This window comes from Neolamprologus multifasciatus, chromosome 19 (genome assembly GCF_963576455.1).
Source record: "Neolamprologus multifasciatus chromosome 19, fNeoMul1.2, whole genome shotgun sequence".
In the NCBI taxonomy this organism is placed as follows: Eukaryota; Metazoa; Chordata; class Actinopteri; order Cichliformes; family Cichlidae; genus Neolamprologus; species Neolamprologus multifasciatus.
In genome coordinates this window covers 10,512,418-10,529,407 of record NC_140457.1, presented here as the reverse complement: position 1 = coordinate 10,529,407, position 16,990 = coordinate 10,512,418, and the positions used below count along the sequence as shown (strand labels likewise).

The 16,990-nt window shown below is 40.4% G+C and overlaps 1 protein-coding gene and 1 long non-coding RNA gene across 9 annotated transcripts in view; both read left to right on the top strand.

Moving 5' to 3' along the window:
* stxbp5b (syntaxin binding protein 5b (tomosyn)) overlaps nt 1–16,990 on the top strand; it is a 30,662-nt gene continuing 13,672 nt past the window's right edge. For 6 of the 8 annotated variants that reach the window (XM_085144095.1, XM_085144100.1, XM_085144093.1 and 3 more), the window contains exons 1-11: nt 2–503; nt 1,812–1,909; nt 6,589–6,670; nt 7,047–7,147; nt 9,138–9,272; nt 13,657–13,720; nt 14,938–15,021; nt 15,429–15,552; nt 15,807–15,885; nt 16,425–16,579; nt 16,672–16,744. In XM_085144095.1, coding sequence (XP_085000221.1) covers nt 360–503; nt 1,812–1,909; nt 6,589–6,670; nt 7,047–7,147; nt 9,138–9,272; nt 13,657–13,720; nt 14,938–15,021; nt 15,429–15,552; nt 15,807–15,885; nt 16,425–16,579; nt 16,672–16,744 — 1,139 coding nt within the window. In that variant the 5' untranslated portion in view covers nt 2–359. Of the gene's footprint in view, nt 504–1,811; nt 1,910–6,588; nt 6,671–7,046; nt 7,148–9,137; nt 9,273–13,656; nt 13,721–14,937; nt 15,022–15,428; nt 15,553–15,806; nt 15,886–16,424; nt 16,580–16,671; nt 16,745–16,990 lie in introns of all 8 variants that reach the window. The other 2 variants (XM_085144092.1, XM_085144098.1) reach the window with 2 other exon arrangements.
* On the top strand, nt 9,279–13,045 carry LOC146496026 (uncharacterized). The gene is made up of 2 exons (XR_014871271.1): nt 9,279–11,177; nt 11,264–13,045. It is a non-coding gene; the product is annotated as an uncharacterized LOC146496026 (long non-coding RNA).

Genomic DNA, 16,990 nt, shown 5'->3' with positions numbered 1-16,990 from the left:
GACTCAATCCCCGCTGCAGTTCACTGCGTTTCCGTAGCCACTTTGCTACCCGCTGAGCCCTGGTTGGGGAAGGAGCTGGCGGAAACGACTGATCCCGGTCGACTAAACGCCAAAGCTGGCAATATAAATGGCGCATTAGGGCTGCTATCGGAAGGGACTCTCTAAACCAATGTTCGTGACTCGGGCGCTTTTGGAGAATGCGTTGGCAACACCCTCCGTAACATGTGAGATGTATACAGAAAGGTATTAACTGTGCGTTATTTCGGCTAACTAGCTAGCAGCTACCCCCTTCTCTGTATCCAATTTATGGTAGCTCGCTTGATCTGTTTTCTGAACCGTCGCTTGTGTACCGGAGGAAAATGAAGAAGTTTAATATTCGGAAGGTGCTGGACGGCTTGACAGCGGCTTCTTCCTCCTCCTCCGCAACTGCTCAGCCGGGTACTCCCAGGGAAAACGATGTTGTCCAGGAGACTTTACAGTCGGAGCATTTTCAGCTTTGCAAGGTGGGTTTCCGTTAATAACAGCTAACATTAACGAACTGACAGTCAGATGACAGCAGCGTGACACTAAAAAGAAAGGAAAAAACGCTGACTGCTTTTATTTCTGGATATTAATTTCATTATTTAGGATGGAAACCACTTGAATGTACACACACCAGATTTAAAGTCACACACTTGAACACTACAATGTGATTTATTTATATGTAATTATTTTTTGTCTATTTTAGCCAGCCCTGCCTGGATGTAGTCCATAGTGGGCTGTTTGCATTGCTCTGAATCTTTGAAACTGTATATTCGTCACTGTAAAATATCAAAAAATTACAATACAACACTCACCCACCCCATTTGGACATTGCTCACTTCTATTCATGCTGGAGGTGCAGGTCTAACGTGGGTTTTAATGCGAGTTGTTGAGGGCAACATCTGCAGCCTGTATTTCATTTATCATAATAATAGTGGATCCACTGCAAATTTCCCATGTTGTGTTTCAAAGGTGGTGAGAAGAACACTTTTTATTGCAAAAACTCCAACTCTAGTAAATATCCACCACCTCTCTTACCTTCAGCTAAACTTCTACTTGGATTTTTATACTAAGCCACCACCATCCACGAGTGCAGCAATCGCTTCAGCGCCTAATCTTTGTGGGTACAGTGCATAAGAGCATGTGAGTGAACAGCTTTGGCAAAATAAATAAATAAAACTGATCATTTAAATCATAACCTCACAGGTCACTACACAAGAGCTCCCCAGCCTTGTTTTTAATCATGTACGGTTTAGTAATGCAGACTGTTAGGGCTGCCTGGAAAGGTATCGCCCACCAGCTTCAACTCCAGCTGGGAGCAGAACAGGTCAGGTTCCGGGGTTACAGGGCCATGGCATTACCTGTTATGTAATCCTGCTGCAAGCTGCAGAGAGCTCATGGATGATTTAGCAACGTTTGAAACAACCTGAAACAATTGGGTTATAGATGCCTGATGATGATAATATTTTGGAGGATAAGCTACTGCAAGATTCTGACAATAAAAATCCAGCTCAAGGTTGTCATATTGAGCCTAAGACTGGATAAAAATTTATGTATTACTGTTGTTTTCCAAAATTATTACTTCAGATATCAAGTAGCCCTGATAAAGATATTTCAATAATGTTCATGCTTTATCTAATTCTTTTGATAATAGAGAACATTTTCCACATTGATGGATTGCATTTCTTGGAGACTATAATCTTTTAATGTCAGCTCGACTGTGGAGGAGATGATCGAATAGCTGGCTTAAGGTCTAATGTAAATTCTGCTTCTTCTTTTTTTTCCTGCAGACTGTGCGTCATGGCTTTCCATATCAACCATCCTCAATGGCTTTTGACCCCGTACAGAAAATCTTGGCCATTGGGACTCAGACTGGAGCTTTGAGGCTGTATCCTTTTTCCCACGTGAAGAGTCATGCAAGGAAAGTAAAGGTTTACTTTTTAAAAAACAAACAAACAAAAAACACTCTCACCCACACAGTCGTTGCACACATGTGTAAGGAAAGTAAATCCGTGTCCAAGTTCCTGGAATCGTTTCCAGGAACATTTTTCCACTTAAGTTGCCATTCAGCATTCCACAAAGGCACGGGAGTTCACAGAGTAAATGATCCTTTCTGTCTATTGTCATCCAACGCTACAAAAAAACAAACAAACAAAAAAAGGAATCTCCAAAACAAGCTAAAGGAATCTGAGTTCTTAGGCTTAGGATGTGTTTCTGTGCAACCAGCAGCCTCCTTCTCCTGGAGCACCCAGGCTCATTAGTGGTATCTCTGCAGTAGCATGAACAGCTCCTCTGCCATATGCCGAGGAGCCAACCTCATCAACTGTGCTGCCCAGTCAGTGCCAGGATGCCACTTCATATGTGCTGTAAACATAACTGGACTTGCACGACATGCACACACAATCAAGCTGCCACAGTGCTGTGTGGCCCCTCAGGCAGTTGGAAGTCAGTTTCGTATTTCTTTGTTTTGAAGGATAAAAATTTGCTTTTACAGCTAACATCCGTGACTCACAGCAGCAGAACTGCCCCTGGATTCCAGGCTATTAAACACTGCATGTGATAGTCTACTCATATCCAGGTTATGCCTTCAGGGCTGACCTATTAGTGTATCAGCTCAGGGTTTCCCTTTGTGCTGGTATCCTGCTTAAGAAGCCCACCTGCCTTGTTTAGATTTTCATTAAGTGGCTTTGTCCTCATCATTATCCACTCTCTAGATTAAGAGGGCATGCTGTTTTTTCACAGGGCTACTCCCACAGAACATACACTGCTTCTATGTTGTCCTAATGTGCAAGGTGGAGCTGATGGGATTACTGTCATTCAGGCAATTGGTCCATTTATCAAAAGATGGTCTGTATCGATCCACCTCACTGCCCCTGGAGTTTGGAACTGCTGCCACAGCTCAGTAGACATAAGCTCAATGAGGTGTCTACAAGCAATAAATGTCTGCTTTTACAAGATCTGCCTCTACTACAGCATTTTAATCAGTGTGTAACTCTAGACATTTCCGTGCTCTTTCCAGTGCAGTTTTAGCAATTATAAAACCATCATATCTCGTGTTTAAGCACATGCAGATAATCTTTGTGTGCGGTGACCGTACACATCTTGAACTTTTTTAAAAACTAGACATCACGGTTGATCCAATAGCTGAGTACATGGGATATATTTTGTTTGGTTGCCGATGCTATAAGCATAAGAAGTCCCTGGTTTGATACCGGCTTTTTCATTTGATGTGTGTCATTAGTGTAAAAGCACACATGTATAGACAAGCCAGCTCTCCTCTGACTGGCTGCACTTGGCAAACAGAATGTTTGAACAGCAGGTGGGTGGTTCTTCTGTGCTGTGTAGACATGGATGACTTCCTTAGATGACCACATTAGGGATATACTCACTCACTAACATTATACAGTGATGAGCAGGAAAAACCTAACATTTGAAGCTGTATTTTCTCCCTGCATACTTTAATTAGTGAACCCAATATAAATATATTAATTTGAACCTTTTGCAAAATCAGTATTTTATTAGGTAAAGGCTGGTCTGATCGTGGTAGAAGTAAGAATTGGTATTTGGAAGTTTTCAGAGTAGAAATGCTGTACTTGCCTAACTACGCTGTAGTTCCTTCTTTTTTGGTATTAATATCTGCACTTGTAGAAAGACTACTAAAGACATTATCAGTCTTCTATTGGTAAACTAGCATGAAAGAGAACTTCCTGTCATGCATATCATCTGTTGACTTTGTGAGAAAACCTGCTGATGTTGAAATGCTGCGGTGAACCACAGTGGTTTACCGAACAGGGAAGTGTTGATGTTCATAGGGTATGACTGAAGTGTGAGATGTTTTTAGGGACATGGGGGGATATCCTTAAGAAGGTTACGAGAGCAAATTATTTGGCGTCTGCTGTGATATGTCAAACTTTGTGACATTAGGACTAAAGTGTGTTTTCCTTTTATACATGGGTAAAAAAAAAAAAGCATCTGCAGGGTTTTCGTCAGAGAAGTTAACCCCAGTGGCTTTGAGTGACACCCATAGTTTTGTTTAAATTATTTTAATGTTTGGTGCAGTTAGCAGCAACAGTAGTCTAAAAAGACACATTAGCTACCTTAATGGGTGTAGCTTATGTACTTAAAACTATTTCTGTTTTGTAGGCCCAGTGAGGGGTCAGTTTAGGTCAAGAGTGGGCCTTTAACTTTCCCAAGGGGCCACAATTTGGGCCTCATTCCAACATCTACTCTTACCAGCAGCAGTTTATAAAGAGATAAAATTAATATTGAGCAGAATTGAGTTCAGCTCCACACCATTCCCAGTTTCTCATGTGGTCCCTTGGGAAGATGAATTTCCCACCCATGACTTGTGCTATCCTGTGATGTGCTTACGGTGCTGCTGTTGATTTCATGATTGATTACCAGATAATGGTTTTCTAAATTCTCAAAATGTATTTGATTCAATAGTATGACTGGAAATCTTAAAGTGCAGGTCAATACAGTTGCTCAGAGAGTTGATCTATTCAGTAGGATGCACAAATAGAGACTTTCAATATTACCAATATTTTCTGTATATTTGTGTTGTTTGTGTGATTTATTTCCCCACTTTTGTGCCAAGGAAGTCGAAATCTTAATTACAAAATATAATGATATTTAATAACGGATAAAGCATTTTATTTAATCAGACAAAGCTAATATCCAGTCAGTTCATTGCTGTGTTGTCTTGCAGTCCAAAACGTTAATTAATTCAGGACAAGAAGCAGCAGGAACTCTTCACATCTCAAAAACTGGAACCTTGCAATCAACTAACTGATTACTCAACTTAAGAAGTTACTTAATTTAAGAAAAAAGCAAATCATATGAAAGTTACCATATGACCAACAGTGTGAGACAGGAACTAGCATTTTGATCTTTTTTGTTTTGTGGTGTGACCCATCTTCCTGTGTCCACACTGCCAATGAAATTAAGAAATAAAGAGAAACATGTATTGTTGTATAGATGGTCTATTACTATGTAGATTATACCTGTGGCCCCTAAGCTTCTGATCATGTAGAGTGGCAGGAAGTTAGAAAAGAATGCACTCGCTCCCCGCAGTGATAACATCTTGTTGTGAGGTTTGTGTTAGTAATTTCCTGCTAGCCTAGAAAGTAGCTTTGCTCAGCAGTACTATTAACCTATATTGCAGCTGAATCAGTTTTACAATACTTGCAGCGAAAAGTTGATAATCACTGGGAAACAGCACATACTTCGTGTTCACTGTTGCCGGGTTGCTTAAATGACCCCCACTGGATTACAGAAATATGATGAAAACACTGTTAAATATTACCATTCTTGGTTTTTCAGCTACCTCTCTGCTCTTATGCTCTTATTTATGCATCACCAGAGGGTATGCAATGGACTTAATGACTCTTCCTCCTCCTCCTCGTTCAATGTGGACCTATGGAAACATGATAACCATTAATAATTTTGACAAATGTTGTACACAACCCGCAATGCCAGGAGCTAAAACTGGACACAAAGGTCGTGGGTGAATGTGAGTTCAGTTGCCCACAGCCTTCGACTGGCGCCAGCTAAAAAAGTCCTGACTCTAATAGTCTGAGTTTACCACTGTCATATAACGACCTGATGTCCACTGTTGAACCCATCCTGAAACAGTGTCCTGAACCCCACCTTAGTTTGTTTAAGGAACTGAGGGATTGTTTGATCACTGCTTGCTTGTTTAATCCTGTACAGAATCATACTATTTGAGTCTTAAAATGGTTTTAGTCAACATAGCTGCCAGTCTTTGGAGCATTTCTTTTGCATGCTAACATTAATAGTATGAGAAACACTGCACCTTTTTTTTTTTTTTGTCTTTGTGGTCTGTCTGTCTGTTCATAGACTGGCTGTATGATTAGTGCTCTTGTGGTTTCCTCCTCCTTTTGTGCTTGCATGCACAACTCAGTGCACATATGACTCTGAGAGTGATTAGAGGCTAGTTGAAAGGATTTCCCCCAATTTCTCTTGCGATTATTCAGCTGCTTGTGAAAGTATTTTGGAGGTTTTTATCTGAGGCGTTACAGGCCCGATGCTTACGTGGCAATGCGTCTGACTTTTGCACTGTTCATAATTTGTGATGCCCCGCGTCTTTTATTAGCTGAACGAGCAGCCTGATTGCTTCTGAATGGACAAATTAAGCAGGCAGAGAATCTCTAAGTTAAACTTAACAGTCCAATAGAGAGAGGTGAGTGTGAAGTTAATCATGCTGCCGTCACACTGGCTGACGCATGTGAATATATGAGGGAGACAGGGCCCACTGATTTTATTTATAACTCATCAGTTTAGTGTGTTACATGCTTTTGCCTGTGCCTTTTTAGGAATGCAAGCGGAAAATGTCAACTTCCATTTAGTTCAGAAAAAACATACAAAGAACTTAAGAACCTTTGATTAGAAAAATCACAGAAGGCTGGAAATAGCAATTGTCACTTTCATCTTTTTGTATGAAATTATATTAGAAAAGCTGCAGCATTTTTAAAATAGGTTTTCCTCGATTTCTGCATGAACCTTCCTGGCACCTTTCCAGTTTTCTTTGACTGAGCAAACTTTTAGCTTTGGCCGTGCAGGGGTGGAGTGCTACTGTCAGCACGAGGGCAACGCTGCTGTCATCCAGCTCCAGTTCCTGATCAACGAGGTTTGTTGTCATTACCTGTGCCTTGTGTCCTTGTTTGATTTTCTTTCTCCTCCTCCTCCTCCTCACCACCTCTTCGCTCCCAGCCTGTTCACTCCTCTCCTCACACACCCAGCCATGAATCTATTGATGAATGTGCTTTTATACATCAATTAAAAGTAATGCTAGTGGTGTAACCTGTATTCATTTCAGTTCAATTCAGTTGACTTTACTTGAATATTGTCTGTCTTGAGCTAATTTTACTTCAGCACACTTTATACTGTAGAGTCTACGAGCTTTATATCACATGCTTGTGATACAGCCATATAAAGTGTCAATGCCAAGCCACATGATGTTTTCTCAACGCAAATAACTGCTCTGTTTATCACCGTCACCGCAGGGGGCGCTGGTGAGTGCCTTAGCTGATGACAGCATCCACCTGTGGAACCTGAGGCAAAAAATCCCTGCTATCCTGCATTCGCTCAAGTTTAACAGGGAGAGGTACAGTAATGTGTTTGTTTGTCTGCTGCTGCATTTGCTGCAACACTGCATCTGATGTGAACAAAATTTGCCTTCACAGCTGGCTACATGCTGTGGGGCTGCACCAGCTGTTTTTAGCCAATAAGGAAAATCTGTGACTAATGGTTCAGTGTTGGAGCAATTTTTTTTTTGTTCTAAAATCAGTGTGTGTGTGTGTGTGTGTGGGGGGGTGTATTAACAATGCATCAAATTACTACATTTTAGAAGGAATGTGGCACCCACAGATTTTTGTCACCCAGCTTTGCAATTTTTCTCAGCTCATTATTTGGATTTTTGGCCTGCAGATTTTTTTTTCCCTCTCTCTGTTCAGACCCTCTTTCAAATGTAGCAGAAATTTTATGTTGGCCAGAAGGACATTATAATAATGCTACAGGAACACCGTAAACATAAGATGATCCCACCCAGGGGTGCGGCTATCTGCTGCTGACCCGGTGTTCACCGCAGTGTATAAGGGATCATTTGTGCCAAGAGCCAGTCGGTATACTGTAGGGCTGTGCGATATGACCAAAATCTCATATCCCGATATAAGAATTCTATCGTCCTGATAACGATATAAATCACAAAAATGTAACATTTTCTGTAAATTCTGTGAATCTTGGGCAGCTTGTCTTGCGGGAAGTGTTTCCAGCTGCGTGTCATGTAGCTGGAGTCGAGTGTTTTAACCGATGCATGAAACTATACATTTTTAGACATAAGTTGTAAAGGCCGCTGTTTTTTTTGTATTTATGACACAGCATGCTGCGGGGAAAAGCCTGTTCTAACGTTTGAGTCTAAGGTTTATTTTTTAGCATTTGGCAGCTCTTTTTTAATTCTCATCCGTAAATAATCTGCTCTTTCACGTGATTCAGTTTATTTTGAAAAGTCTCAACAGGATCTTGAGCTTTATTGTGAAAGGTTTATGTGGAACATAAACAAGCGGACACGCGATGCTGTTACTATCATTGTTGCTAACCATAACGCATAAAAACAGGCGCTTGTCCGTCCATAGTGTGGTTATATAAAATATAAGAGAAAGAGAGAACTTTAAGAAATGAATATAGCCACTACAGTGACCATCAAAACGGTGAAAAAATATTGCCGTAAACAGTTTATTTTGCGACACCACGAAACAAACTATAGCGTAAAATGAAACGTTTTTATATCGTCATGTGATATATGTCGTTATATCAAAATATCAAACAGCCCTAGTATACTGAATAATGAGATGCTGTGATGTGTTTTTATTGTTGTTATGTTGAAGTTTTATATGCGTGTATGTATGAATGTGGGTTGATGTGAAGGGATTTGATTCATTTTGTTTATTGCTTTGTGAACCGAAGACAATTTTCCATTGATGTTGATAATAGTTATTGTATTCTATAATCCAGTGAGACATATTTGCACTGAAATGGCAAGACAAAAATGAGCAGTAAACTGACTTAAATGGCAGTATATTTTGACTGTGTGCTACTTTTCCTTTCATTTAACAGTTGCTACAGATATTTTGCAGCATCTTGGTGGTTTGTTCAGGTCTGTTAAAAGAAATCAGGTCTGTTAAAAGAAACCCCACACTTTTTGTTAAGTCAGTATTTCCAAGTTCATTTAAAAATGACTCCAGATTTCCTCTGGAAAAAAAAAAAATCACAATTAAGGTTCAGACTAATAGCAAAAGACAAAACATTTTTGCAGGTTCATTCTATTTCAGATAGTAAATGTTGTGTATGACTGGATTCTTCTTTCACCCAGTTGAGAATAGGCAACAGTATTTACTCTGCTGTTCCCCCCCAACTGATCTATATATAGTCTGGCTTCATTAGTGTGACACAGTGCAAGGCCTTTGTAATTAAATCTTACTCACTTGCTTCTTCTTCCAGTTGGACCAGCGTGATTAGGGACAAGGGTAACCGTCTGATGCCAACTGAGTCATGAGATAATAAAAAGCCTGGTTGTGATGGATCTTGATCTCTTCCAGAATCACATACTGCCACCTGCCCTTCCAGAGCAAATGGCTGTACATCGGCACAGAAAGAGGAAACATCCACATTGTCAACGTGGAGTCCTTCACTCTCTCAGGCTACGTTATTATGTGGAACAAAGCCATCGAACTGTGAGTCTGTATTTCACAACTACACCCCTCCTCCCTTTACTCACTCGCTATTTGCATATCTTCTTTGTGCAGTTGACACTCGACCAGGAAACTCAAAATTGCAAAGAAATGCGGTTGCCGGCACTTGCAGAAACAGTTAGTCCTGTAAGCTGAGAATACTGTAGCTCTGATCGGTATGAGGGCGGTATGGAGGTGGTGATTGTGCCATGCCAGGACTTGCAGTTGAGACTTCTGGAGGTGTTTGCTGCCAGATTTAACAGAACATCTCTGATAGGAAGTGCCCACTTCATAACCCCAGTGACCCATCCTGTGTCACCCACTCCCTCGTGTAAACACCCACTGTAAAGTTTGCAAGGAATTTTACATCACATCCTGCATCTTCTGAGGGGTTCCCATTTAATGTCACATGCAGGTGTATGATCATGGTGGATAAAATCACTATCAGTATCTTTTCTGGTTATGATAGCATTTTCGTGCATCGAATGCAGGTTTTCCCAGCACACGGGAATTTAAAGTGATCATTTTTAAACAGCTTTGCTAAATGGTGGATTATTTACTTGATACATAATTTAACAAGTGATAATAAAAATAATTTCTGGTCAAACAGGGCAGCACTGGCAGGTCGAAGCACTCTTCAATATCTAGCAAAGTTGTTTTGTTAGATAAAGTTTAGGAATTCTGTCGTTTGGGTCATCCCTCCCTGAGCCATTATAACTGTGCAACATTTAACAGTTCTGTAAAAGACATTAAGTCTGTGTCTTTCAATGCCACCTACACTGTGTAGATGAAAGTACCAGACCACCTGCACATTATACAGTGGGGCAAAAAAGTATTTAGTCAGCCACCGATTGTGCAAGTTCCCCCACTTAAAATGATGACAGAGGTCAGTAATTTGCACCAGAGGTACACTTCAACTGTGAGAGACAGAATGTGAAAAAAAAATCCATGAATTCACATGGTAGGATTTGTAAAGAATTTATTCGTAAATCAGGGTGGAAAATAAGTATTTGGTCAATAACAAAAATACAACTCAATACTTTGTAACATAACCTTTGTTGGCAATAACAGAGGTCAAACGTTTACTATAGGTCTTTACCAGGTTTGCACACACAGTAGCTGGTATTTTGGCCCATTCCTCCATGCAGATCTTCTCAAGAGCAGTGATGTTTTGGGGCTGTCGCCGAGCAACACGGACTTTCAACTCCCGCCACAGATTTTCTATGGGGTTGAGGTCTGGAGACTGGCTAGGCCACTCCAGGACTTTCAAATGCTTCTTACGGAGCCACTCCTTTGTTGCCCGGGCGGTGTGTTTTGGATCATTGTCATGTTGGAAGAGCCAGCCTCGTTTCATCTTCAAAGTTCTCACTGATGGAAGGAGGTTTTGGCTCAAAATCTCACGATACTTGGCCCCATTCATTCTGTCCTTAACACGGATCAGTCGTCCTGTCCCCTTGGCAGAAAAACAGCCCCATAGCACGATGTTTCCACCCCCATGCTTCACAGTAGGTATGGTGTTCTTGGGATGCAACTCAGTATTCTTCTTCCTCCAAACACGACGAGTTGAGTTTATACCAAATGTTCTACTTTGGTTTCATCTGACCACATGACATTCTCCCAATCCTCTGCTGTATCATCCATGTGCTCTCTGGCAAACTTCAGACGGGCCTGGACATGCACTGGCTTCAGCAGCGGAACACGTCTGGCACTGCGGGATTTGATTCCCTGCCGTTGTAGTGTGTTACTGATGGTGACCTTTGTTACTTTGGTCCCAGCTCTCTGCAGGTCATTCACCAGGTCCCCCCGTGTGGTTCTGGGATCTTTGCTCACCGTTCTCATGATCATTTTGACCCCACGGGATGAGATCTTGCGTGGAGCCCCAGATCGAGGGAGATTATCAGTGGTCTTGTATGTCTTCCATTTTCTGATGATTGCTCCCACAGTTGATTTTTTCACACCAAGCTGCTTGCCTATTGTAGATTCACTCTTCCCAGTCTGGTGCAGGTCTACAATTCTTTTCCTGGTGTCCTTCGAAAGCTCTTTGGTCTTGGCCATGGCGGAGTTTGGAGTCTGACTGGTTGAGGCTGTGGACAGGTGTCTTTTATACAGATGATGAGGTCAAACAGGTGCCATTCATACAGGTAACGAGTGGGGGACAGAAAAGCTTCTTACAGAAGACGTTACAGGTCTGTGAGAGCCAGGGATTTTCCTTGTTTGAGGTGACCAAATACTTATTTTCCACCCTGATTTACGAATAAATTCTTTACAAATCCTACCATGTGAATTCATGGATTTTTTTTTCACATTCTGTCTCTCACAGTTGAAGTGTACCTCTGGTGCAAATTACTGACCTCTGTCATCATTTTAAGTGGGGGAACTTGCACAATCGGTGGCTGACTAAATACTTTTTTGCCCCACTGTACCTACTGGAGCTGCTCCGCCACGAAAAACCATGGCACGAAGATCCCAGCACACATGTTTAGTGCTGATGATAATGCAAGATGATGTTTGGAGCTTTGTGAATATTGACTCGGCAATCCATTGGATAATTTTACACTCTATGCGCCTCAACGCAACGCTGTTCTATAACTTTGTGTGGTTTGCCTCTGCGTGGCTGAGTTACTGTGGTTCCTAAACACTTCCAATTTGCAAAACCACTTACAGTTGATTGTGGAATATCCAGGAGGGAAGTAATTTCACAAAGTTGTTGCAACAGCGGCATCTTATTATAGTACCACATTGGTATTCAGAGAGCTCTTTGGAATTAGCCATTGTTTGACAAATATTTGTAAAGGCAGACTGTATGGCTAGGTGCTTGATTTTATACACCTGTGGCAGTAGGAATACACCTGAAATTAAAGATTAGGCAGTGAATTATTACTTTTATTTTATTTATTTATTTATTTTAAATATAATGTTAATATACCGTTGATACTCTTAAAGTAACTGAATGTATTCCGAATTGGGTGGTTTGAAAAGTGATACCAAAATGTTACTGGTACAATCTAGTAAGATTGCCGTCATGACTCACTGTGAAGTGATCAAAGTACACATTCATGCATGAACTCAGGTCATTCAGATTAACAGAAAGAAGTAGATGTCTTAAAAGGACTGGTTACACGTCTACCACCCAACATTCCCACAAAAATTGCCCATTCTGAGCCCTTGATTGGGGCTTAAAAGGGGTAGTGAAATTACTATTTTTTTTCTAAATGAAAACTTTAGTCAGTAGAAGTTTTTCCAAGCAATTTTTTTTCCTTGTGCCCACCAGCGAGCTAAAAAAATTATTTTAGAAAGTGAGTGGCAGCTAAAATTGGTTGCATAAAGGTGTGCGTGTGTGTGTATGAGGCTGCTGGTGAAATCGGATAAATTGCTCTTTTAGATCCTGGAGTTGAAAGTGTCAGAGCAAAGTATGCTGTCCTCTTAGATAAATGTGTCAGATGCAGGAAGTGGAGATGGGGAAATGATTTAGCTTGTCTTGATTTTGAAGATGAAAAGAAACGATGTGGTGTGAAATCTAAAGCGAAATATTCAGTTATGTCTTTGTAGAACCTCTGATAGAATCGTCTTTTCCACGCTCTGCTTCATAGCTTGTTGCCTTTGGAAACTCGTGGACTCTCCTACAGTGGATAGAAATGCTGTGTATGGCGCTAATGATCATATCTGGTGTTATGCTGGAAATGAAACTCAGTTTTAACTAGTTAATTTAAAGTAATGTTTACCAACTATTCCATCAGTTAACAATCTAGGTTAAAAGAATCTTTATTACAATAAAATCCAGTTCACAAACATGATAACTGGTTATTAAGCCTGGTGTTTGTGGTGCGGCTGTATCACAATGTGGTGATTACCGGCTGGAGTTCATATTCCCCTCCATCCCTTCCTTTTATTTACTGCGACATCACTGACCGTATCGACTCATCAGCAGCAGCAATGAGATCATTAGCCGCTGGAGCCAGACCACACTCAGAGGCAGCAACACTTTCTTTAGGCCAGACCTTCACTTCCTCCATGCCCCTTGCTCTGTTGCCACGGTGATCCTGTCTTGAAACACTGTAATCTCTCATAGACCCTCATGTGACCCTACTCTCCCTCTCCCTCGCTGTTTGTCTCTCTCATATGTCATGGCTATTTTTTTATTTATTTTTTCCTTTCCTCCCCTCTGGTGCGCTGATGCACATTTTCATCTTATTATCTTGTCCTTTTTTTCTCTGTGCAAGACCAAAGATTGGGGCTTACATTTTGGATGTCTTTCCTAATTGCCTCTATCTACCGCCCTCTAAAAGCTCCACTGTATCACTATATTTATCAGATACATTTTACTCATCAGTGGCAAATATACCTAAATTGACTTGGACTGTCTCCCATTTCTTTCTTTCTCTGACAGATCCACCAAGACACACCCAGGGCCTGTTGTGCACATCAGTGATAACCCCATGGATGAGGGCAAGGTAACTGATAGCTGAACATTACATTGTCTATAGAGAAGATAAACAATTGTACATCATCTGATGATGTTATGTGGAGAAGCGGAGCTGGAAATGATTTTTAGTTGGATCTCAGAGATTGTTCAGTTATATAATGTTAAAGTTCATGTCTTTTAAAAGAAATATAGGCTTGCTTTTAATTCAAGAAAGTTAAAGTTCCACTTAAGTGATTAAGTGATTAAGTGAACTGGAGATAATCAGTTAGATAAAGATGGATTGCAGGGGACATTCCTGCTTTGGATCATAGGTAATGATGTTTTACCTCAACTAGCAGTTACTGTTTTCCTAGAGCTAAAGATAAGACAGTCTGCAGTGATGGCGCAGAGTAGGCTACCACTGTGACTGTAAAAAAGGCAGCGACAACAACAACTAGGAGCATCTGGGTTGACTATATTAATTTGCTACTAGTTGCTAGTAGACAATTTGGCACAGGAATTCATGTTACTGCTATCACCAGTTGGGCATTTGCTAAAATTTCAGTTTGTTGTTAGCGTAGTGCTTTTCTGGGACACTTTTGTTAAAAGAAATAAATACACAGAGTATTATAGCTCATACCTATGAAGCATATGAATTGGATTTTTATTTCTGGAATCTCACTGTTAAGTTCTTTTGGAGTAGCTCTGCATTATTTAGAGGTGAAAATGATCATCTTGGTGCGCCCCCTCATTTCATTCACTGTCTTGAACAAGCCTCAATTTAAGACAGCTGTCTTTCTATTGGCCTGCCCCCTGCAAACACAGTTTGCACAGCAGACAATATTCGTCTGAGGTGACCATATTAAGGATATCCTTTCTCACATCATATAGAGCCAAAAATGGAAAAACACCTACGCTCATATGCAGACCCTTCTATTTGGCTCTTACAGGCCATTTCAAAGGGTTTATACGTATCTTTTAGCCTGTTCTCCCAAGGAAATTCCTAACTATTGAAAAAATAGTTATAAGCTACTCTAGTGTTTACATGATTGCAAGGTAAGTGAAAACTTAGTTGCTTCTTACAGTGTGTAAATGTCAGAATATTGCATCTTATGCCAGCTTAAGAAATGATCATAAAAGTCTACTAGGGAATGTAAAATAAATATACATTCATAAAGTGAATTCATTATGAACCAATTTTGTGCAGAATGTAGTTTAACAGCAGTCAGCTGAGCCTTACTTGCTTTGCTTCTCTTGTTATTTCAGCTTCTGATTGGATTTGAGTCTGGGATAGTAGTGCTGTGGGATTTGAAGTGCAAAAAAGCTGACTACCGCTACAATTATGATGAGGTAAGGCATTGTTTTCCTTTGTTCCAGTTCTTGTGAGGAAACTAGTTTGTCTGGTGTTCCTCACTGTTGTCTGAGAAACATGTTTGGTCTTGTTGGGTTTCTTTGTAAATTAGTTAACACATGAAAGAACTCTCTGAAGTTTTATAATGACAAATGAAATGGACGTTTAGGTTTCTTTCATTTTAAGAGAATGGAAAACAGCTCAAAATAACATTATCATGTATTTTGCTAGTTACTCATGAATTTTTGAAGGGACCCAAACTATCTGTGGACAAGTATCACCTTTGTTGAGACAAACCCTGATTTCCCCAATGATGTAGAGTTACTTTGCTATTCTGAACTCTCAAACACATGTTACTTGTACATTATGTATTACACTCTGTTAAATGGCTACCGTGGTTTCTCAGGCAATCCACTCAGTCGCCTGGCACCATGAGGGCAAACAGTTTGTTTGCAGCCACTCCGATGGCACTTTGACCACGTGGAATGTACGAACCCCAGCCAAGCCCGCACAGATCATCACACCACATGGTAGGAGCTGTTGTATACACACACTTGTATTGTTTATATTCACAGAGGCATGATTAATGGAAAAACTATATATAGGCCTTTAAATAAAGTGTAGTCCCGCCAGTCTTTGAGACCTGACATGTATAACAGATGGATGCCGACATGTCCATATGTTCACATATGCGCCATATGTACTGTATTCCTGTAAAATATAATGAGTTTTTGTTTCGGGGATTTGTTTTGTTTTGTGTTTTTGGCATCTTGAAATCCAATAGGAAAGCAGCCTAAGGATGGAAAAAAGCCAGAACCATGCAAGCCTATCCTGAAAGTGGAATACAAAACAACAAGGGCTGGGTGAGTGTGATGGTAGTTCCCACCCATCCTGTGTCTTAACGGACGCTAGTTTGAAACCATATCCTGTACTCAAAATGTCCTTTCCTGTTATTCTGAATATGTAACAGGTTAGTCTTCTTGAAAGCATCCTTATGCTGTTGAAAAGCCCTGTCTAATAAGTAATTAGACAAGGCAACAGTCTCACGATACTTGTTAAATATAATGATTTTTGACACAGCTGGCAGTATCTGAAGAGATGCTCTTATGTCAAAGCCATTAACTAAATAGCCAACATTTCATTGAAAGTGATCTAATAATTTTTTCTCAGGCGTTTGAGGACGGGGATTAATATAGTTTTAATAATGATTAAAAAGTAGGCCCCTCCCAGCACGGGTTCTATCAAAATCGGGCCAAAAAGTCCCCAGAGAAAGCACCACAGTAAAATTTGGTGTCCCTCTTTACCCATTTACCGCTGAGTACACCTGGTAATTTTTCATCTGCCACAACTAATTCAGTTTTATTGAAGAAGCTATTAAAATATGTGTGTTTGTTAAACCCAGGGACCCATTCATGGTGCTGTCTGGAGGTCTGTCTTACGATACAGTGGGGAGGAGAGCCTGTCTTACTGTGATGCACGGAAAGAGCACTGCTGTTCTGGAGATGGACTACCCGATTGTGGATTTCCTAACGCTGTGTGAAACTCCATATCCAAATGGTGAGCTGTGACACTAGTCAGAACAGCATATGCAGTTACCAACTGAAACGATGCCATTATCCATGTAAATTTTCTGCCTATTTATTTTCTAGACTTTCAAGAGCCTTATGCTGTGGTGGTCCTTCTTGAGAAAGATTTAGTTGTAATAGACCTCGGACAGATTGGGTAAGTATTCAACTTTCTAGCTGTGGTTGTATAATAATAATTAATAATTATATTGCAACAAACATAGATATTTTACATTGTGCATCTAGATTCTACACCAAATGGCCACATTGCCCACCCTAAAGTACGCTATATTAATATACAGAGTAATAAACTTTATTAAAATGTCAAACTTTGGTGAATACATTACACAAAATCTAGGATCTTTTGTTAACATTTATTATCGCAGCGATAAGTTTGACATAC